The 22,827-nt window shown below is 37.5% G+C and overlaps 1 protein-coding gene across 2 annotated transcripts in view; it reads left to right on the top strand.

The window, feature by feature from the left end:
• Nucleotides 1-19,365, top strand: part of ESD (esterase D) — a 33,142-nt gene extending 13,777 nt beyond the window's left edge. For both annotated transcript variants that reach the window (XM_003412615.3, XM_064270126.1), the window contains 6 exons: nucleotides 2,388-2,486; nucleotides 4,070-4,194; nucleotides 5,214-5,333; nucleotides 6,114-6,212; nucleotides 8,771-8,938; nucleotides 16,177-19,365. In XM_003412615.3, coding sequence (XP_003412663.1) covers nucleotides 2,388-2,486; nucleotides 4,070-4,194; nucleotides 5,214-5,333; nucleotides 6,114-6,212; nucleotides 8,771-8,938; nucleotides 16,177-16,257 — 692 coding nt within the window. In that variant the 3' untranslated portion in view covers nucleotides 16,258-19,365. The remainder of the gene's footprint in view (nucleotides 1-2,387; nucleotides 2,487-4,069; nucleotides 4,195-5,213; nucleotides 5,334-6,113; nucleotides 6,213-8,770; nucleotides 8,939-16,176) is intronic.
• The last annotated feature ends 3,462 nt before the right edge of the window (nucleotides 19,366-22,827 follow it).

Raw genomic sequence — 22,827 nt, 5'->3', positions numbered from 1 at the left:
TATCAGTCCATCTTGTTGAGGGTCTTCCTCTTTTTCACTGACCCACTACTTTACCAAGCTTCTAAGGAACATTCTGGTAGTACTTTTTCCAAGACGGATTTGTTCATTCTTCTGTCAGTCCATGGTATATTCAATATTCTTTGCCAACACCATAATTCAAAGGTGTCACTTCTTCTTAGGTCTTCCTTATTCATTTTCCAGCTTTTGCATGCATATGAGGAGATTGAAAATGCCATGGCTTGGGTCAGATGCACCTTAGTCCTTAAAGTGGCATATAAAGGATTCATTAGGTGTATGTATCCTTTATAAAAGGATAGCACGTTATTTATAATAACCAAAAAGTGGGAACAACCCAATTGGCCATCAACTGATGAATGGGTAAATAAGGTATGGTATGTCCACACAATGGAATATTATTCAGCAACAGAACGGAGTGAAGTACTCATACATGCTACAGTATGGATGACCCTTGAAAACATTGTACTGAGTGAGAGAAGCCAGAAATAAAAGGCCACATATTATATTACTCCATTTATATGAAATGCCCAGAATAGGCAAATCCATAGAGACAGAAAGCATATTAGTGCTTGCCTAGGTCTGAGGGTAGAGGGTTGGGAGAAGATGGGGAGTGACTGCCAGTGGGAACTGTGTTTCTTTTTGGGTGATGAAAATGTTCTAAAATTAGTGGTGTTGGTTGCATAACTGAATATACTAAAAATCATTGCATCATGTACTTAAATGGGTGGATTGTATGGTATATGAATTACATCGCAACAAAAAGCTCTTCATACTAAAGAAAAGCCTAGATGATTAAGCAAATTTTAATTAGTAACCATCTTCATCCTCTTAAGAGTCATCCTTTCAGTGGAATTATCTTCATTTCTATGAGTCTGTGACTCACTTCCTACCACCTAACCAAGGAATTTGTGTTTCAGCTAGAAAAGAATCAAATTCTTCCCTGACTCTTAACAGATGTACATTTTCCAAGTGCAGGACACTGTGCTATGTCCCAGACAGGATATGAGGCTCTTCACATATTATCACATTTAATCTTCACAGCCACCATATCCATAGAAATAAACTGTAGTCTCATTTTCCAGATGACAGAACTGAGGCTGAGAATATTCAAGTTACCTGTCCAGTGTTGTTTAGATAGTAAGTGACTGAGTGGCATTTACCCAGATCCTATCTGAAATCCAAAGCCTATGCTTTTTACACTATTGCCCTGCCCTCTCTGGACCCATTTACATTTACATTAAGATCAGCAAAATTGCTGGCCTTTGGTCAGTGTTGGGGGCAGTTCTCTACCATGGTATGACTGGGCTAGCTCTGAAATATGCACTGAGGAGGAACATAGCATGCAAGCAAGGGCCTTGTCCTCCTGCCATGACTGGTGGAAGTCTATGTCCTAACAGTTCATTTAACCATAAACTCCTCTAACACTTTATCCTGTGACACTTGTAACTTTGTATCTTATAATCAGTTATTAATTTAACAAGTATTTATTGGGCAGTCACTTCAAAAGTCTTTGCACTAGTTATTATGGGATAGAGCATACATGAAACTATAGAAGCGTTCTGTAATAATTCATATTTCATCATGTGTATTAGTAGGCTTTCATTTTGCTCATTATCAGCTATAGTGGAATTGAATCCAGACAAAGCCTGTAGAGTTAGGTGGTGTTTAGCTCAGGCATCTATTGCCAGTTCTTTCTTGGCCATTCTGACATCACTACAGTGTTAGGATCCTATAATAGGAAAATTAAGTCAACTCCTCGGTCATATGACTGAAAAGCATAGAGCTAGGAAAAATGGCAGAAAAAATTCTAAAAACTGGGGCTGATACTAAGTTTAAGGAAGGCATAATATTCAGTTTTACCCCTAACTCAGTGAGGAAGACAAAGATGAGGCTGGATTTTGTTGCTGAAAACTACATGTATATAAAAAATATTAAGTTCTTTATTTATGGTATGAGTGTATATTTATGTTATTTATATTTTGATGCAGAAGTAATAGCATTTGATTAGCATATATGATAACACTGCACTGGGGTTAGATGATAGTTGACTTAGGTACCATATTGCCATTCTATATCCTGGAGAGTTCTGAATTCCGAAATTCCTCCAGCCCCAAGGATTTCAGTAATGGAACTGAAAATAATGGAACTGTAAGTAAGTGACTTACAAAGGACATCTACTGTCTTAGGTACTTTTTATACTGTATGTAAAAGGAAACTTCAATGTCTTATTCAGAATTATTTCCAAAGCCAGAAACAAAAAGTTTAACATAAATATTACCAAGTGAGTTTGTTTTCCTATATTATGAAATGATTAAAACTTATAAACCATTTGCAGTGCAGCATGAGATAATAATATTTTTGATCTTCAGGCTTAACTTGCACAGAACAAAATTTTATATCAAAATCTGGTTACCATCAAGCAGCTTCAGAACATGGCCTTGTCGTCATTGCTCCAGATACCAGCCCTCGTAAGTGTCCTTGTTCCAAAAATCCTGGTTAACAGTCTAAATCTTTAAGACTAAGTTTTAAGTGGTGTATAATGTATACATTAAGCATTTCATGTTTTTGCTGTTATCTCTATTAATCTTTTAAGTGATAATCATGACTAAAATATCATCATATACATTTTTTTCACTGAATTTTACTCATGACATTGCTCTATAGAGGGAATAGTTTTGCTATTTCCATTTTACAGATTAAGATACTAAAATACAGAGAGATTGAGCAACTCGATATTGGTTCAGTTGTCAGAATAATAATGTATAATGCCTAGGAGGTTATTTTCTCTATTTCACAGGTAATAGTTTGTCACATGATAATATTATATCTTTTCTGATTTCACTTGACCATCAAACAACCATACAGTTAAACAAGTATTAGTTTTTATATAAATGATTAAAATCTTTACATTAGAAAATGACAGTATCAAATATTTGGGAACCCAATCCAATTCATCAGATAGGTAAAACTTGTTTTGTGGCCCTTAAAGTCCTTAGAAGTGTTAGGAAAATGAAACTTAAAAGGGGACTAATTTTGATTCACTATTAAGAACTTTCTGGCAGCTAAAAAACTATATTGAAATTAATGAGTGGCCTTGGAAAGTAGTGCATTCCCTCTCACAGGCCCTGTTATACAGAAACAAGACAACCACATGTCTGGCTGTAAATAGAAGATTCAGTTCAAAATAGCATCCAAAATATAAAATACCTAGGAATAACTTTAAAAATATGAACACTTATGCTAAGAAAACTGCAAAATTTTGCTAAAGGTCATAAATGAAGACTTTAATAAATGAAAAAATACTGTGTTCCTGGATGGGTAGATTGAATGTTATAAAGAGGTTTCCCTCAAATTATTTTACATATTAATATAGTTCCATTCAGAATCCGAATGGTTGGCTTTTTAACTACATGCAAGAATATAAAATAAAATCTAATAAATTAAAAAAATACAAAAAAAAAAAAAAATCCCAGTGGAGGGTGGTTAAAGAGGGGAAGATGGTGGAATGATACTACAGTAAATGAGCCCTTTTAGTTCTTCAGTTCAGGGTAGTGAATTGAGCACAGGTATGTGCCTCCATTCCCTTCTAAGACCACGATGATAAAGAGAATTAAAAAAGTTTTGGTTGGGGGGGGCGGTGGTGAGGGCGGTCATCAGGGAAGAGAGAGCACATTTTTGAAAGACAGAAAAAGAGAATGGAAGCCCTTTGACAGGTAAAACAAAGTGAGGAAGCATTGATGTTCAGAATACCTAGGAGGGACTTCATCAGCAAAGACAACCAGTGTGCCTTGCCTTTGCAGTTAAATGCTCCAGCCTTGAAGGCCATTCCCTCCCACCTCATTGGCCAGAACCAGTGACATGGCTGTGTTCAAAGACAAGAGGGCCAAGAAGTCTAATCCTACCATGTGCCCCAAAAGGCAGAGAGCCCACAATATTTGGTGAACAGCTCTAATGCAAACAGTAGACTTGCAGATTCTTTTAAGAGTTTATTATTAAACATGAGCCATTACTACTGAGTAGATGATGAAGCCACCAGGTTTTTCCTTGATAGGTGGCTGCAACATTAAAGGGGAAGATGATAGCTGGGACTTTGGCACTGGTGCTGGGTTTTATGTGGATGCCACTGAAGATCCTTGGAAGACTAACTACAGAATGTACTCTTATGTAACTCAAGAGGTAACAATTTGTATTGTAATCATTAATTGATGACTTCTAAGAGTTTGATTTTGGACACAAAGTCCTTCTAATCCTGAGAATTTTAAACTAGGGTATGGTATTATTGAATCTATTTGCTGCTTATTTATTGTCTTAGTGAAAATTTCAAAGCTTGCTAGTACTATAGTCCTATTTATTACAATTTAAATTAATGCTAAGTACAGTTTTAAAAAGTTGAATAGTTATATTGAAATCTATGTACACTACTCGGGTAACCCAGAGAAAATAGTATCTGAGGAAGCCTTTTATTTCCCTGGCAGCTGGTTCATTGGGATGTATTTTATAGTTCATCACTGTAGTTAGGAAAGATAAATGGTAAAGCATTTCTTTTATAGTAATATTTATGCATTTTTCTAAGTTTTGTATGATTTTAATTGTTAATATGTGCATCATAAAAATTCAGAAATATAAAATTTTAGTCATGATTTCTTTACCCCCGACAACTACTATTATGCTTGATATAATCTAGATTTTTTTCTATGACTAGTTTTCAGATAATTGTAAGACCATTTTTTAGTCCTATTCTTCTTTTAGTTATATAAAATATTTCCAGTATTATTCTAACCTAATTGTAAATATAATTTTAATGGTTGCATAATATTCTGTCATACACCATAATTTACTTTTTTCTAGTTTGTTTTTACATATATTTTTACTGTAATAAACATTAGTTCATTAACTATCTTTGTGCAGAATTTTTCCCCCTAAGGACTTTCCCCTCTCCAGCATAAAATTAGTAGGTCAAAAATGTAGAACATTTAAGGTTACTTTCTTAGGAGGTTGTACTGTATGTTCCCCAGTGATATATTCATAACCATTGTCTACTTGAGGGATTTTTTTTTTTAACCCTTGCTATACTAGTTCAAACCATGGTAAGAATATGATTTGGAACTGTTGCTTATACAGTTATTTTATAACTTTGAGAAGTTCTAAACTCATTTCTCTCATATCTTTTGTCACACTTTTAAAATTCTTTCTAGCTTCCCCAACTCATAAATGCCAATTTTCCAGTGGACCCCCAAAGAATGTCTGTTTTTGGCCATTCCATGGGAGGTCATGGAGCGCTGATTTGTGCTTTGAAGAATCCTGGAAAATACAAAGTAAGATTACCTAAGTGTTTCTTTGCATAAACATAATACTGTGAAAACTGGAGCCTATATAAGGTGGAAACCTGTCAGGGAAGGTTTTCCACTAAAAGGAGCGATAGAAAACTGTTAAGACTGCACCCTGTCAAAGGCAGAAAACATGTGAGACCCAGAAAAACAAGGCAATCTGATTGAGTTCCGGGTTACAGGTTTCATTTTATTAGCAACTTTCAAAGATTGAAAATAGAATATTGTTTCTTAGTATTAAACTTAGTTACTGTTGGGAATTTCAGAGGGGGAAGTACTGACTTTGATGGCACAATGTATGCTACAGAATCAGAAGTATGGGAACTCCATCACCATGGTTTGTTGGTGGTCAGCTATAACCATTACAAAATGTAGCTTATTGTTTTTAATCCTTTTTATTTGAAGGCATTTTTTTTTTTCTAAAGGCTATTCTTGGTTAATGTTATTATGGTAATATTGTTTGTGTCTTCATAAATTTGATTTTCTAAAGTAGAAAAAGATATTCATGATTTGTAAAAGTTTAAGAATTCTTTGTCTTAATACCTCTCATGAAAATTCCAATATCACTCTTAGCCATTTCCCTTCATTTGGTTGACGTTTTATAGCTTTACATTTTTTGTTTAATGAACCAAGCTTGAATAACTTAGTTTCTTAGAGTTTTTCAGCAAATTGCAAGTAACATCTGAGTTTTGAAGCCCACTATAAATATCTGTTCATATTTGATTTAGCAAAATATAACTTGTTTTTAAATTCCACTTGTTTCTGAAGTCAGTTTCAGCATTTGCTCCAATTTGCAACCCAGTGCTTTGTCCTTGGGGCAAAAAAGCCTTTAGTGGATATTTGGGATTGGATCAAGGTAAATGGAAGGTGAGTACTAGACAGCTGTCTTAATACTTAGATTTGTTTTCAAATTTGTCAAAAAACTATACACACTACAAACGTTGTATTCCTAGCCCACTCAACTCGAGGTTCCAGAACTAAGAAGAATTAGCAAAAGTATATATATAACCAAAAAACCCTCATATTTTCTAATTCCACTGAACTATGACAGATATTCTTTTTTTTTTTTTTTGACAGATATTCTAAGGCTAAATTTTTGAGGGCTTTTTTTTTCCCCTGCTAATGGTTAATTTATATTTTTACTTCTAAATTAACATTACCAAAAATACCATAATATTATTAAATTTAAACTTGGCTCTCACTATCTATATCCTCAGTTGTATAATAGCAACCAAGAGGCCTGGCACTCTTATTGTTTGGTACCTGTTTCCAAATCCAACATCTCTCAGCTTCAGATTTTAAATTTCAGACTTAAAAATCTTAAAAGTAGATATTGTGTAATATATGTTTATGTGACTATGCCCAATGATGGGATTACTTTTTAAAGCATGGCAGTAAGTGCTTCAAAGTAGAAATAAAAATAACCTTTTCTCTGGGAGACATTTTACTCTTGTGCAGCAATGGGCCGTTTACAAACTCTCCTGCAAGTTTGTATGTTTTGCAAATGAACTGACCATCATGTGCGTGTTAACAAGCATAAAGTAGGAAAAAAACCTACTTCTTAGTTTTAAAAAATATTTCTATTACAGTTGTGTGCTCAGGGCCATTCACATGGATCCCTATTTTACTGAAGGATGATCGTTGTAATTCTATCAATTGGAAGGCTAATCTTTAGTCACTAGATTAGAGTTTGTTTTGTTTGGGCTTTGCTTTTTATTATGTTGGAAGAGTGCTGAAAATGGCTAGGCTTAGGTGCTTTGAGAAGTGAGGATCCATGTATATCAGTGTTTTGAATCTTCAGTTCTGAATTCTGAGCTGTTTTGTCAAGAAGATGACAACCCTCCCATCCACAGATATTTATAATCTAATAAAAGAGAGAGGTAAAAGTGTATAGTGAAGCAGGGGAGAGGGAGAGGCACAGAAGACCTGGCAAAGAATCTAACTATATATAGTTTTTCTTCAAGTGGCAGCAGACTTCACCATCTTAGTTACACTGTGTTTAGCGTATTATTTAATTTACTATTGGAGTAAGGATGCTATGCTAGAACTTAGAAGTAGCCTGGCTTTATAGGCCATCTCCCACTCTCTCCTTCTGAGATTGAAAGGAGAAAATTTCGAAAAGCATGATACTTAGAAGGGGAAATCTTTTGGTTTTTCTTTATCTTGGTCCGTACATAGAGGTTGTGGTTAGTGAATATATATCGATAATCAAGAATATTTAAATGTGGATGGTAAACTATAAAATTGTATCTAGTGGCAGCTTCTCAGATAATATAAGTGAGTTGTTGATATGATTCAGATTATTCAAATCAGGTCTTTCTGGAAGCTCATGGAAATGGCAGAAGTTTGTTGCTATTCAATGGATAGCAAAAGAGAGGGCTGAATGTATTTATGTCTAGAACTAGAACCAGAAAGGAGATAAAAAAAAAATAGATTATTTTCTGAAATGTAGAATATTTGGAAATGAAAACAGGGTTAGAAGGAATAGTCAATTTGTGGAGAAATTTAGAAAGAAAAATATCATATGTTTTTATTGGAGTTAAGAGGTGATTGAGCACATTAAAGATTTCCCTCCTTTGCCATGAGACCAGAAGAACCAGATGGTGCCCGGCTACCATTACTGAACATTTTAATCAAAGATTCTATAGAAGAATCCTGATCAAAAGGAGGGAAATGTAGAACAGAATTGAGATTTTCATGGAATCCAGACTTTCTAGAGCCATGCATGCTGGATAAACCCCCAAAACTATTGCCCTGAGATAATCTGTAAACCTTAAACCAAAATTATCCCCTGAAGTCTTCATAAAACCAAACAATAAAAATAAAAATAAAAAAATTTTTTTTTCTTAGGTTAGCTTAATTAGTAAAGAATGTCTGCCTTAAGCATTGTGCTCTATTAAGAACTATCTATATGGGATCAAATTGAGAACAGCAACTCAAAAGATAGGAAACTTAGTGGGCAGTGAGTATTTGTTAATAGGGAAAGAACAACTGGGAAAAGGAGGGTGAGAATAGTTGCCCAACTCAAAGAATGTAGTCAGTGTCACTGAATTGTACATGTAGAAATTGTTGAATTGGTCTATGTTCTGCTGTGTATATTCTCAACAAGAAAAATAAATTACTAAAAAGAGCAGTAAAAGTTTAGAAGAAAAAAGGCCACATTATCAAGAATGCTTGAGATACAGGATTCTTGGTCTAGGACTGCTTGAGTGGGGCAGAGGCTATAATTGGGAAATAGAATTCTGAAGACCTTATAAATAAAAACTAGGCAAGTCAGATTTTAAGCCAACTTAAAAGTGTGTTCCCAATTTAATCAGTCTTGCTATTTAAGTAACTTTAAATTTCTGTTTGGTTCTAATATAGTATATTCTAAAGAATACCTTTCTGGGCACTTTTAAATTAATTTTTTTGTTTTTTGTTTACAGGCTTATGATGCCACCCATCTTGTGCAGTCCTATCCAGACTCTCAGCTAGACATACTGATTGATCAAGGGAAAGATGACCAGTTCCTTTCAGATGGACAGTTACTTCCTGATAACTTCATAGCTGCCTGTACAGAAAAGAAAATCCCCGTTGTTTTTAGATTGCAAGAGGCAAGTACTAGGAAACTATCTTGTTCAGAATAATGCCACTGGAGAAGGCAAGACTCCATAGTGCTTTCTTATCTTTTTTTCAGAATTTGAAATGTCACCTCTAATCAGATAGTTTTTAATTATATTAAGACATTGAGAGTGAAAGTTTTCCTATTAAATTAATACCTAAGACCAAATTCGATAAAAAGAGGAAAGCTTTTGACATTGAAAAGTATTTACAATTTTCTGTCCACAGTCAAAGTACTAAATGACAGGAAGTTTAATGCTTGAATGGCGTATCTTCACTCATATGCAGCTGTGGTTGCAGGAGGGTGAATAGGACAAGCTTCTGCCCTAAGTGCCTCTCACATCTTAGCCACAGAAGCCATGTACTGCTTGCTCACACACTTATGTGCCAATCTGTCTGCTGTGCTGTTTGGTGTTTCTAGTTGTCAAAGATTAATCACTGAATTTCAACTGACTTAGAAAATTTCCTTGACTAAAATACTTGTGACTATCTACTACCCTCCTAACTATTTATGCTGCTGTGGTTATAATTAAAGAAATGCTTCTTTTATTTTTACAGAATTTTCCATAAACTTTGAACATATATAAGCAAAATCTTTATTTCAGGATGAAAAATGAATACTGAAAAGTAATTACACAGGATCATGATTTTTAACATTTGTATTTGTGTTTAAGAGTAACATGTCAGGCACATTGATCTAAAATGTGATTACGGTGGTAAACGTTCAGATAAATCTAGAGCAGTGTAATGTGGTACATGACAGTTTACAAAATGTTTTCACAGCATTAGCCCGTTGTCCAGTTGGTTCTGACTCATGGTGACCCTACAGGACAGGGTAAAACTACCTATTGCCCCATAGGGTTTCCTAGGCTTTATGGAAGCAGACTGCCACATTTCTCTCCTTTGGAGCAGTTGCCGGATTCAAATTGCCAACCTTCCGGTTAGCAGCCAAGCGCTTAATCACTGTGCCACCAGAGCTCCTTTTTCACAGCATTAGCTCATTTTATCCTCATACAACCAAATGAGGGATCATTCCTACTCTGTTCTCTGTTGTAGAGGTGAGGAGACAGGCGCAGAGGAGTAGCCTACTTCTCTAAGATCACATAGCTAGCACGTGGTGGAGCCAGGCCAGGAACTAGTACTGTCCTGTCAGATGTCTAGCCATTCACTCTCAGACAAGGGTGAGCAGTTTCTCTAAGGTGCAAACGGGTGGAATTGAGCTAGCACAGCCTGCTGCCTGTCTGACTTACACAGCAGATCTTAGCAATCTGCCTGCTTAATAAGGATATTTTGAACATGTGTTGTTGTGTATGCTGTGTGGGAAAATATGTCAAAAACCAATACATTATATATACCTTGTTGTGTCTGAATAGCCATCCTTAAGTAATAGGGTTTTTTTAAGATTTATTTTAACGTTTACATCATAATTGCATGTTTAAGATCAACAATTAATCTTGAGAAATCCAAATACCAATTTGATTTTAAATACAGTAGTGCATCAACTATATTAACTATAGCTGTAGGTGACCTTTTTTTTTTAAATGGTTCCCAGTGACTTTTAATTCTTGGCACTGGTTGTGTTAGACGTCTCTTCTGCTTCCTCTGAGGCCGTACCAGCAAATTCTGTTGTCACTCTAGACAGAGTTTCAGCCCACAACTAAGGCCAAAAATCTCTGAAGTTTGTTATGAAAACAGCACAGAGTTAGGAGCACTGATGAAATTTTTGGGGAGAAAAAAATCAATCAGCTTATTTATCTTTAAAAAGGCCTCTATCCCACAGAACTATAAACTTAGTTGGCTCTACTAGTGAGAACTCAAGACAAAGCATATGTTCTTTTAACAAAAGGTAAAGTATTCAAATCACTAGATTTTTCATTCACTTTCCTTCTAGCAAGATAAGGCGAAGAGAACTATATAGCCTGCAGCAGACTTCGTTTAGGTTTGCTATAATTGAGTGGGTAACAGAATGGCAACTATCAGACTTTCAAGCCAGCTTGCTTTGACTTCAGGCTACCCTAAGATCGAGAGAGTTTTATCATGCGATTATAAATACTGTATAACTGTATTTCTTTTTGAAATAGGAACTGTGAAGAATTAAATAAGCTAAAAATAATAGGATCTAATTAAGTAATAAGTGATTTAAGAGGGAAGAAAGGAAGTTTTTAAGATCATGTGCTTGGTTTACCCAACTCCTGTTCTGTAATGGTGTTAAATGCTCACAATTTGTATTTATCCTTTGTCAGCTGTCAGAAAAAAATTAAGAGGGAGAGTTAGTGCATGGGGATATTTATTTGGCTGTTACCTCATATAATTTTTCTTTTTCTGTTTTGGCTTCAGTAAATCTGAGAGCAGAATTCTGAGATCTAGGACAGGAAGATCAAACCTTCGTCTGAAAGGGAAGGACCTAGTGTGTCTTCATTTTAATTATTTAACGTTCATAATGAGGGAAAATTTCCAGTGACCTAATTCTGAGGAAATTTCCAGAAACAATATCCTCTTCTTGGAGACTATTGAAACCAGGACTCTAATACCTCCTCAAGTCACGGGCCTTTTTTGAAGAGTCAGAGGCTGCTTTGGCCCCTGTGCCCACCTCACAGAGAAGAGTACAGATGTAGCCGAAAACTCCAGACATGCAGGGATGTCTTGCTCTTCTCTGTATGACTGTGCTTAGCACAGTTATCCAGCACAAAGACTCTTCGTAAGGGTTTAAATAAACACGTGCATACCTTTTAGTAATCTTCCTCATTTTACTGTGAATAGACTTGATAACCTGAAGACTTATATCTGAGCTTTTTTAATTGGGTCTGGAAAATATGTAGGAAAGCACTGCCAGTTAGACTAAATGTCTGTCATCACTCCTGGAGCACAGCTTCTTGTTTGAGAACTGAGGAAGAATAAAAGAATGTGTTCATTTATTTTTTACTCCCAAGAGTCATTTTTTGCTACTAAGGATTTTTTTATTACAAGCATGAGGTACAGGAAGGAACTAAGGCCCCTTCAAGTGTCGCTAAATATAGTCAGTTGCACAAGCTGCTTTACATATTCAACCAGCTCTTTAGTCAATTTAATGAAAAAAGCCACCCCCATTTAATAAGATAGATAAGCGGAACTTGAAATTAGTCAAGGATGGCACATATTAGCTCTAATTGCATAACTTCAGCATTTTCTGTTTCCCCAAATGCCAATAGTTCAAATGTGTTTTCCCTTTCTATTGGCATTTTTAAAAATTTGTCTTGGTCCCTTATGACAGGCATTTTCCATATTTTCATAAAGTTAGATCTTTGTTTAAATACCATTATGGAAGTTTAAGGACATTAGCTTTGGATTTTCAGATGAAATACGGTATTATCTTGGAACACAGTCCTAAGAGCTCAGAGTTGTCACTTTGGTTTACCCTGGGACTTTTCTGTTATCCCCCCTGTTCTGGTACTCCAATCTCTTATAGGTTATTCTTCTTGATAGCGTCCCACATAATTCTTAGGGTTTCTTCATTTTTTTTTTAATTCTTTTATCTGATTTTTTCTTCAAGTAAATTGGTGTCAGCTGCTTTATTTTCAATCTCACTAAATCTGACTTCCATTTCCTCAATTCTGCTCCTATGACTTCCTGTTGAGAATTAACAATAATTCTGAAATTTTATTGTTAATCTTTTGGATTTCTGTTTGCTGTCTCTCTGGATTCTGACAGCCTGTTAAGTTTGTCATTATGCTCTTGTATAACCTTCTTACGTTCCTCTGTTGCTTTGTCTGTGTGTTCCTTGGCTTGGTCTGCGTTTTGCCTGATCTCTTGAAGAGCTCTGTGTATTAATCTTTTGAATTCTGCCTCCAGTAATTTCGAAGAAGTTCTCTTCCTACAGGAGGTTTCTTGGGTGTTTGTTTTGGGAGCTTGCTGAAGCCATCATGGTCTGCCTCTTTATGTGATTTGATATTAACTGTTGTCTCCAAGCCATCAATAAGTTATTGTATTTATTATATTTTCTTACTGTGTCCTAGTTACTTGTTTTATTTTGTTTTGATATGCCCAAATAAGCTGGTCGTATGAGCTACTTTGATTATTGGTGTCTTTGAAGCTCTTATATCCTGTCACCAGATGGTTAGAGCGGTTACTAGGTATGTGAGCCCAGGAGTCCATTTACTTTTCTTGTGTGGATTCAGCTCAGGTGTCCAGGTCATTGGTGACCGAGTGTGTGGTGCAGGCTCTCACCTACAGTCCTAGACGGGCAGGGGTGATTGGAGTAGGCACAGGTATCTAGCTGCAGTAGGGGGACATGTGCTAAGCAAGGCCGGGAGCTGACGGTGGTCCCTTAGTGCCTGGGTGGAAGGTGTGTCCCTGTTCCCTAGAGCTCATAAGTGGATAGGTTTTGCAGCCAGACTTTGGGCACCCAGTGCTGTTGGCTGTAAAGACTGGTAGGCAACCCGTCACTGGTGGCTAGGTGGAATGGGTGAAGCCACCAGTTCTCAGGCCCCTGATGTTGGTAGGTAAGGACCCTGCCTGGTTGGCAGGGTGGTGTCAAATGTCCCGAATCTTCCACTCCCCCTTAGCTGTTGCAGTTGAAAATAGGCTTCAGGTACATACCCTGTTGTACTTTGCTAACGAGGGCCTATGCTGTTGAAGTGAAATGGGCCCATACAGGTCTAGGTAGGGGTGAAAGGCATTCAAAGTCCGTTGACCCTTTATGCCTGTGTCTAGGCAAAGGGGCTGTGCCTTCCCTGAGTTCTCAGCTTAGGGGAGCTGGCAGATTGTTTTTTCCTGTTTGTTAATTTGTTCACTCTCCAAAGCCAGGAGAATGGGTTGGGGCACGCGATGGGTCATACTTCTGGCCCAGGGGATGCAGCAATCACTGGAGCTAGACCAGGACCCAGAGGAGAGCGGAGAGGGGGCAGGAAAATGGAAGAGAGGTGCTTCCCAGAATGGGAAAGGGTTTTTTTGATCCCACGCAGTAGATTAGATGCTTGCACTTAACTTTTACCGATGCAGTGCCACTTCTCCCTGGTTCCAGCCACTCAGTTTCTCCTGATGCAGAGAACAATTCCCGAGTGCTACGGTTTGCCTCACCCCCAAGCGTCAGCCAGCCCACCTACTGGGTGCCAGCCAGGTCAGATCTGGCAAATCCTCGCTGCTTCTGAACTGTATCTCCCTCCCCCTGCTGCTCAGTCTGACTCCTCAACTTTGCCTTTGATGTTCAGGGCTCCTAGATTGTCACATATAATCAATTCACTTGTTGTTTGGGGTCTTTGTTGTCAGAGGGCCCACAGGAAGTGGCTGACTACTCCTGCATCTTGACCCTGCTTCACCCTGGGACTTTTCTAATGATGATGATGATGATGATTGCAGCTACCCACTGTGTCTGAAACTGTGCTTAACATGTGAAACTAAACATAAAAAATATGGTATACTCAGTCCACATTAGTGTTTTTTATGCAAGACTTTTGAGGCGTCTGGTTCCCTGCATCTGTGCCTGTTTTCCATCAGATGTATCTTTCCATCTGTGGAAAATGCAGATACTACTTGGTACTTAGTGCAGGAGCCCTGGTGGCACAGTGGTTAAGTGCTCGGCTGCTGCTCGGAAGGTCGGCAGTTCAAACCCACCAGTCATCTGTGGGAAAAAGATGTGGCAGTCTGCTTCCATAAAGATTACAGATTACAACTCTGTGGGGCAGTTCTACTGTGTCCTATAGAGTCACTGTGAGTTGGAATTGATTCCATGGCAATGGGTTTGGTTTTTGGGGGGATGTTTACTTGGTACTGTGTTTTATAGGTTTTGTGGTCCAAAAATCATAGGCCTGTTTAACATCTAAAAATTCAAGAACTGCATGAGTGAACAATGCTTTTCTTTAAGTTTCTTTCTTTATATAAGAAGCTGTCCTTTAGCTCTGAATTTAATTAATCAGCTGAGACCCAAGCCAGATGGTTTTTCTACTGGTCTAATCTTTTTTTTTTTAATCATGGAGAGATGTGAAACCACACAATTCCAAGGCTCAGCCTTCATCTTGTCACCGCTCCTGTCAGAGTCACTTCCATGGTTTGTCCAAGGAAAATAGCAGCAGATTGCTTTTGAATTACTTTGATGACTTTAAACTGGAACTTTTTATGAACTGCTGTTCCCAAGATATATTTTGCATCCTTTCTGAAATTACGCGGTTGAGGACATTTACTGAGTCATCACCCAATGATCTTTTTATTAGGTCTATTTTGTTTAAGTGCTTAGAAAAATTCCCTTCTGGCTGCTTTTCTTTGCCCCCATCAGAGACCATTCACAAGATTAAGTTGAAAATTGGGGGGAAAAAGTCTTTCTTAGACTTTTTATCTCTTTTAGTTTATTTGACTTTGTATTTTAATTGTGTATGGGGTAAAGGGCTGGCTTCCAGGAATTATCTGGTGTTTAACACCTTTAGAAAGTTCTTCAAACTTCAATTTTTTTCTTTTTACTTTTAAGCTACTTTCCCTCGTCTTGTGCTTGAGGAGGTGCTATGGTCACCCCGAGGGAGGGGATCGCCTCTCCGCTTACCTACACCTGTGGTTGTAATGCTCCACATAAATTGAGATCCCTTTCACCTCAGCTCCTTGGCACTTTACACATTCTGTTTCTTGATGGCTTCCAGAAGGGTTGACTGCCTTTTTACCAAATTGGGTATTGCCAAGGGGTGTCAGGTTTAACTGATTTTTCCTTTTTCCTCAAATAAAGATGCAAGATGCCTTTAGTGTGTAGGAGTGGGAATATCTGCTCTGTATTTAGTTGTTTTATGCAAATCTAGGACATTTGGGCATTTTCTTGTTCTTTCTCTATATTGTTTACTATGTGTTTATTTTGTATTTGAACACTATCTTATTGATGTCAGTGTGTTTCTTTCTTTAAGAGTTGAAAGTTCTTGCCCAAATTTCTAAGCTCTATAAATCCTCATTGACCAATTTAATCCTTGTGATGTGTCTACATGCCTGCTCTGCACGTTTAATTAATGTGTTATTTCCTTTGCATATTAATGGCAATGTTGAGAAACTAGGCTAGGCAGAATACATTTTTCTTCGTATTTTTGTTGCCCTCTTAACATACAGTGAAGATGTTGAAGTATAACAACCCTGATTTTTATTATGAACCTTCCTCAGATTGTAATACTTCAACCATTTACAAGCAAGCAAAGTGACATGAGAGATTTATTTATTTAATGCCCCTAATATTGATGTTTGTAAATGCTTGATAAATGCCTTATTGTCTCTGTATTTTGTTTTTTAGGGTTATGATCATAGCTACTACTTCATTGCAACCTTTATTACTGATCACATCAGACATCATGCAAAATACCTGAATGCATGAAGAACTTCAAATACTGCAATCTCTTCGGAATTGTAAAAGTTTTAATACAGAAAAAAAGATCTCAAAACACTGGACTTCATGATGCTGAGAAGGCTTCATTCTGTAATTGAATCACCTGAATAAATACAGTCAGTCCCCGGGTTACCAGGTTAAAACATCTGACTTACACAGACAACTCGTGTACCTGTAAAGCCTATTATATTTAAAATTTGAGTTAAATACAATGGTTGGTAATAAATGCACACACTAGTTTGTGACACTCATGAAAACATTGTGCAGTTTAGAAGTGTTTAAGTGTTTTATATGCATAGAAAGGTCAAATATATACTGTATACTAAGACAAACACTTGACTAACTGATGCTAAATAAGAATTGTATGTACCCATTTGGACTTACCTACAAATTCAACTTAAAGACAAACTAAGGAACAGATCTCGTCTGTAACCTGGAGACTGGCTTACATAAAAAACTTTCTGATTTAAAAAATTATTTTATCAGGGTTCTCATGGGAAATCTTTAATACTTTGCAGCTTTTTCAAGGTCATTTGGAAATCCTTGTTACATTGACCTCAGGTCATAGAAAATGTAATCCCATAGTAATGCCGGGCCAGAGGACTTAACCAGTAGTTTAGCCCAAGCCCCTCACCCCTCTAGACATTAAGCCTCTGAGGGCAGGGACTGTCTTTGTCTTGTTCATTGTTGGAGCTCGGTGTCTAGCAAAGTGCATGGCTTCTAATAGGGATTTGGTAACTATTTGTTAGCTGTTGAATAAAGAAGTGGGCTCAGAACGTTAAGAGAATTGTCCATCATCACACATCTAATTTATGGAACAGCTAAGATGAGAAGCCAGATTTCTTAAACCCAGGTTTGATCTTTCTTATCCGTTGAACCAAATAGATCTGTGAACATTAGTTTTGGGAGTCTTATGGCTCTAAAAAGGAGCCCAGGTGGCACAAACAGTTAAGGGCTTGGCTGCTAACCAACAGGGTGGTGATTCAAACCACCCAGGGCTCCGCAACAGAAAAATCTGATGATCTGCTGCTGTAAAGATTAAACTCATTGCTGTCACGTCAGTTCCTACGCCTGATGACCCCATGTGACAGAGTAGAACTGCTCCGTAGGGTTTCCAAGGCTATAATCTTTATAGAAGTAGAGTGCCGCATCTTTCTCCTGCAGAGTGGCTGGTGGGTTCAAACTGCCAACCTTTTGGTTAGCAGCTGAGCAGTTAACCACTGTGCCACCAAGGCTCCTATAGATTGTACTCAAAAATATGAAAATTAATAGTAGTAAAAATGGCTACTATTTTAATATCAGAATCAAGAATTGAGCCCTATAATAACTTACATAGACAGCATTCCACACACAGTGTTTCTAATCTAGTTTTCTGTGTGCTAATAAGGATCATTTAATTCATGAATATTTTGCATGTTGTTGATAATACCTTTGTAAAGAAAGATACTTGTGTTACCTAAGGTATCAGTCAGGTTTCAGCCAGAGAAACCGAACTGGTAGGAGAAATAGAGAGAAAGATGTATTTGGCGTATGCATTTGTGGGAACTGGCTAAGCAAGTCAGAATTTATAGAGCAGGCAAGCAGAAAGGGAAGATCACAGGCAGGCTGGAAACCACAGGTACAGATTGAAACTGTCATCCCCACGCAGTCAGCAAGAAAAGATCACAAACTGGATGGAACTCCACAGGCATGGGCCAAAGCTGTTGTCCACAAGCAGAATTTTTTTCTCTTAGGGAAGCCTCAGCCCTGCCTTTAAGACCTTCTAACTGATTACATGGAAAGCCTGGTGGTGTAGTGGTTAAGTGCTATGGCTGCTAACCAAAAGGTCGGCAGTTCGAATCTGCCAGGTGCTCCTTGGAAACTGTACGGGGCAGTTCTACTTTGTCCTATGGGGTTGCTAGAGTCGGAATCGACTCGACAGCAGTGGGTTTCGTTTTTTGATTTAATTGATTACATAAGGAGTCCTTGGGTGCCACAGATGGTGAAGTACTTGACTACTAACCAGGAGATTGGAGGTTTGAGTCCACCCAGAGGCACTGTGGAAGAAAGGCCTGACAATCTACTTCCAAAAGATGATAGCCGTTGAAAACCTTATGGAGCACAGTTCTACTCTGACATTCATAGGGTCACCAGGAGTCAGAATTAACTGATTAAATGATGCCCACTCAGATTATCGAGGATAATCACATCTACATAGTCTCTTCATAGTGACACCTATATTAGTGTCTAGAACACAGCCAATAATGATTGTAATAAAGACAAAGGCCTTCAGTACAACACAGAAGTCACCGTTGAAGATAGTTAGAAAGCCAAGGAACTTGAGCTTGCTTTTGGATGTGCTGCAAATGTTGGTCAAGCGAAAGAGGAATTCTTACATGTGCGTAAATGTAAGATGAGTTCCTCCCCCTGCCCCTCAAAAAAGTCCCTCAAAATCTGTCATTATAAGGAACCATCGTAACAACTTTATATGGAATAACAACCTGAAAGTGACTTCCCAGTGCTAGCTTTGGATGCTTCTAGAAGTCACTTGATAGAATCTGTTATAAAAAGAGACAAAGAAATTTGACAGATTTCCTCAGTTATGTTGGATGTTGTAAAAAAAAGGTATTAAAAATCACTTTAAGAAAGAGTACAGTACCGTGAAGCCAGCACTGAGAGTAAAAAGGCAAGCTACAAAGTGAGTAGAGAGATTTGCAATGTAGACATCTGACAAAGAGCTTGTCTGTGGAATATATAAATAACTACAGATCAGGCAAATCAACAAAAAAAACTTGGACATTTCACAAAATAAGATACATAAATAAGCCAATAAACACATGAAAGTGTGCCTAACTTCCTAAGTCCAGGGAAGTGCAAATAAAAACTACCATGAAAGGCCACTACACACCCATCTGAATGACTACAACTAAATCAGCAGAAAATACCAAGTGTTGGCAAGGCTGCATGGTAACCTGAACTATCATACTACTGGTGGGAGGGTAAACAGGCAGTATTTGCTAAGATTGAACCCCCACCCAACAACTTCACTCTAAGGTATACCCAACAGAAAAAAAAAAACAACAGAAGCAAGTGCAGATGTTCAAAAAGCCTGTACAAGTGTGTTCATACCATTGTTATTCATAATAGCCAAAATCTGAAAACAACCCAACGGCCATCTACAATAAAAAAAAAAAAAAATTTTTTTTTTGATGGGTAAATAAACTTGTACAATAGAATATTCTACATTAATGAGAATGAACATACTACAACTAGATACAGCAACATGGATGAAAAACAATACTGAGTGGAAGAATCCAGACATTAAAAGTATATACTCTGAATCATTTTGTACCAATGTATATAAAGTTCCAAACCAGGCAAAACTCACCTGTGGCATTAAAAGTTAGGATGTTGTTACCCACAGCGAGCAGGATGGGCCCAAGAGAAGTAACTGGAGGGTCTTCTGGGGTACTGGTGATTAGAGGAGGGCATGAGAGGGTTTCTGGTGATTTCTGTCTTCACCTGGGTGCTGGTTACATGAGTATGTATGTTCACTTTGAAAATTCATCAGACTGTACACTTAAGATATATACACTTTTCTATATGTGTTATACATCAGTAATGTTTACATTAAAATGCATGAAGAAGAAAAAAGTCGTAATGTTATACAACAGATACTAGGGTGTGAAGCTTTCAGTGGCTGCATTATCCATAGATTCAAATAATGTTTTATCTTAGAAGTGAACATGGTAGTGACGCTTCAAGAAGTGGCTCTAGATGTTACTGATTTTGAACATTAAAGTGAGAAGTTTGAATAAAATTATTTTATGCAAACTTATAGTGGAATAACTAGTATTTCTAAGCTGATATATTTAAAATATTTTAATATTTGCGTGTGTGTTTAATTAGCTATGACAGGTAAACATGAATTTTACATCTAAGAGTTTATAAACGTATTCAAATTTTTTAAAAAACTCGTTGCCGTCAAGTCGATTCTGACCCAGCGATCCTGAAGGACGGAGTAGAACTGCCCCATAGAGCACCTGTGGATTCAGACTCCTGATTTTTGGGTTAGCAGCCGGACTCTTAACCAGTAGTACACCACCAGAGTTTCCCAAATTAGTAAAGTAACTTTTTTTATATTCTCACTGGGAAACTGCTGCTCCCCTCATGTTCAGGTTTGTCTTGTATTTGGGTGTATTGGGCATATATGGTATACAGCACAGACTTCGATTTGTGGAACTTTGAAGCCAAAACGATTTTATGAAAAAAGAAAAAAAATATCTTCCAGAAGTTTTCCTTTTGCTTTTTTAAAGTTTTTGTTTTTGCAGCCCAGCCTCCAGTAATGTGAAGTGTTGGGAGTTTGGGTGAAAAAACGAAATGCTACTGGTGGTACGCAGCAGCAGCTACAGAGAAGTTAACAGAGGTGCTGGAGCAAACAAAGTGCGGCAATGGCAACAGCACCCAGGTGACCGTTAAGAAAGAAGGATGGCAAAAATAGGTATACTCGTAGAAATCAGCGTTCTTGAGGGTTACCAGGGATGGAGGAGGGGAAGGGAGGAAGACTCACTCTCTAGACAGTAAACACTTGTTAGTTTGGGGACTGGGAAAGGCAACACTGAATTGTTGGTAAAGTGAGCACAACGTAACCAAGGTGTAAAGGATGACACTAAAATACACAAGAATAAGGGACATTATTGGTAAATGCTTTACCACGCCAAACCAAACCCACTGCCATCCAGTCAATTCTGACTCATGCTATAGCATACAAGATTTTGTAGCGACAGCAGTAACCACCAAAAAATACGTGACTGGTTATATATGCGTATATGTGTACAAGAAGTTATATGTATATACATGAACATGTATACCATATTTTTATGCCAATAACATGTGTCTTCTACATTTGTTTGCGAACTGCACCGTCCTGCAAGATATTTTTGTAAGCGCCACTATGCAAGTTTTTTTAACATATTGCTGTAAAAATAATTAGCATAGCACACTTATGAAAATACATCATGGAGGGATGGTGCAGTTGGCAAGCAAACGTAGAAGGCACGTTATTGGCATAAAAATGTGGTAGTTGTATTTGTAGGCATATCTATACACGTTGATGAGCACCACACATATATTCATACCTATAATAAAGCACATGGGGAGCACAGTCACGGATAGTAACCAAACACCTCTCAAGGCTGGTTTACTGGGTTTAAAGGCTTAGGACATCTTGGTTAATTGGCACAATTTTTTTTTTTTTTAGTCTATAAAGCTTATGTTTTACATCCTAGTTTGATAAGGAGCATCTGGGGTCTTAAAGTGGCCATCTAAGATATAACTATTGTTCTCTACTTGTCTGGAGCAAAACAGTAGAAGGAAACCAAAGACTTGAAGAAGAAACCAGTCTACAGGATTAACTGCCTACATGAACCACAGCCTCACCTATCCAGAGACCAGAAGAACTACTACCAACCATTCTGACTGGGGCCACAATAGATGGTCCCAGAAAGAATGGAGAAAAATGTAGAACAAAACTCAAAATCTTAAAAAAAAAAAAAAAAAACAGATTTACTGGACTGGCAGAGACCTGGGGAACCCCAGAGACTATCACCCCGAGATACCCTTTAAACTTTGTACTGAAACTACTCCAAGAGATCACTTTTCAACTAAATAACAGGTTGACTCATAAACTATCACCTATGAGTGTTATACTTTTATATAATCATCAACTATTCAAGACCAGTCAACATTTACCATGAAACATAGATGAGAAGGTGAGGGGGCAGCATGAAGCAAGCATAATGGAAATGGAATAACGAGAACAGAAGTAACGAGAATGTTGACACAATGTGGAAAATGTAACCAATGTCCATGAACAACGTGTGTAGAAATGGTTCAATGGGAGCCTAATTTGCTGTGTAAACTTTCACCGAAAACTCAATAAAATATTAAAAAGAAGACATTATTGGAACAACTGGTGCAACTCAATGGGGTCTGAGGTTTAAGGTTTAGGTGGTAGTAATCAATTAGCAGGAGTCTCTGAGAGGTGCAGAAGGTTAACAGAAGGTAGGAGGTTTGAATCCACCCAGAGGTACCTGGGAAGAAAAGCCTGATGATCTATTTCCCAAAAATCAGCCACTGAAAACTCTATGGAGCACAGTTCTACTCTGAAGTACATGGGGTCGCCATGAGTTGAAATCAACAGACAGCAACCTGTTGGGTTGGTTTTTTTTTTTTTTTTTAATGAATCAGCATTCATTTCCTGATTTTGAAGGTTGTATGGTGGCTGTGTATGAGAATGGCCTTGTGTGCAGGAAAAACACACTAGACTGGTATTAGGCAGCTGATGGAGCATCCACTTACTCTTAAATGGCTCAGAAGAAAAGAGGTATTTGTACTGTAATTGTAACTTTTTTGTAAGTTTGAGACTAAGAAAAATAATAAAAAGAGCATGAACCATCCCGCCCCCCCCAAAAAATAAAAGAAGCAGCAGCTACTTTCAAGATGCAGAACAAAGTATTAGAACGAATAAGAGTTTTAAAAGGTGGCTAGACCAATTAATGTAATTGCTGTCAATAAGTT

Source organism: Loxodonta africana, chromosome 17, assembly GCF_030014295.1.
Source record: "Loxodonta africana isolate mLoxAfr1 chromosome 17, mLoxAfr1.hap2, whole genome shotgun sequence".
NCBI classification, from domain to species: Eukaryota; Metazoa; Chordata; class Mammalia; order Proboscidea; family Elephantidae; genus Loxodonta; species Loxodonta africana.
This window is presented reverse-complemented; position numbering and strand designations above follow the sequence as displayed.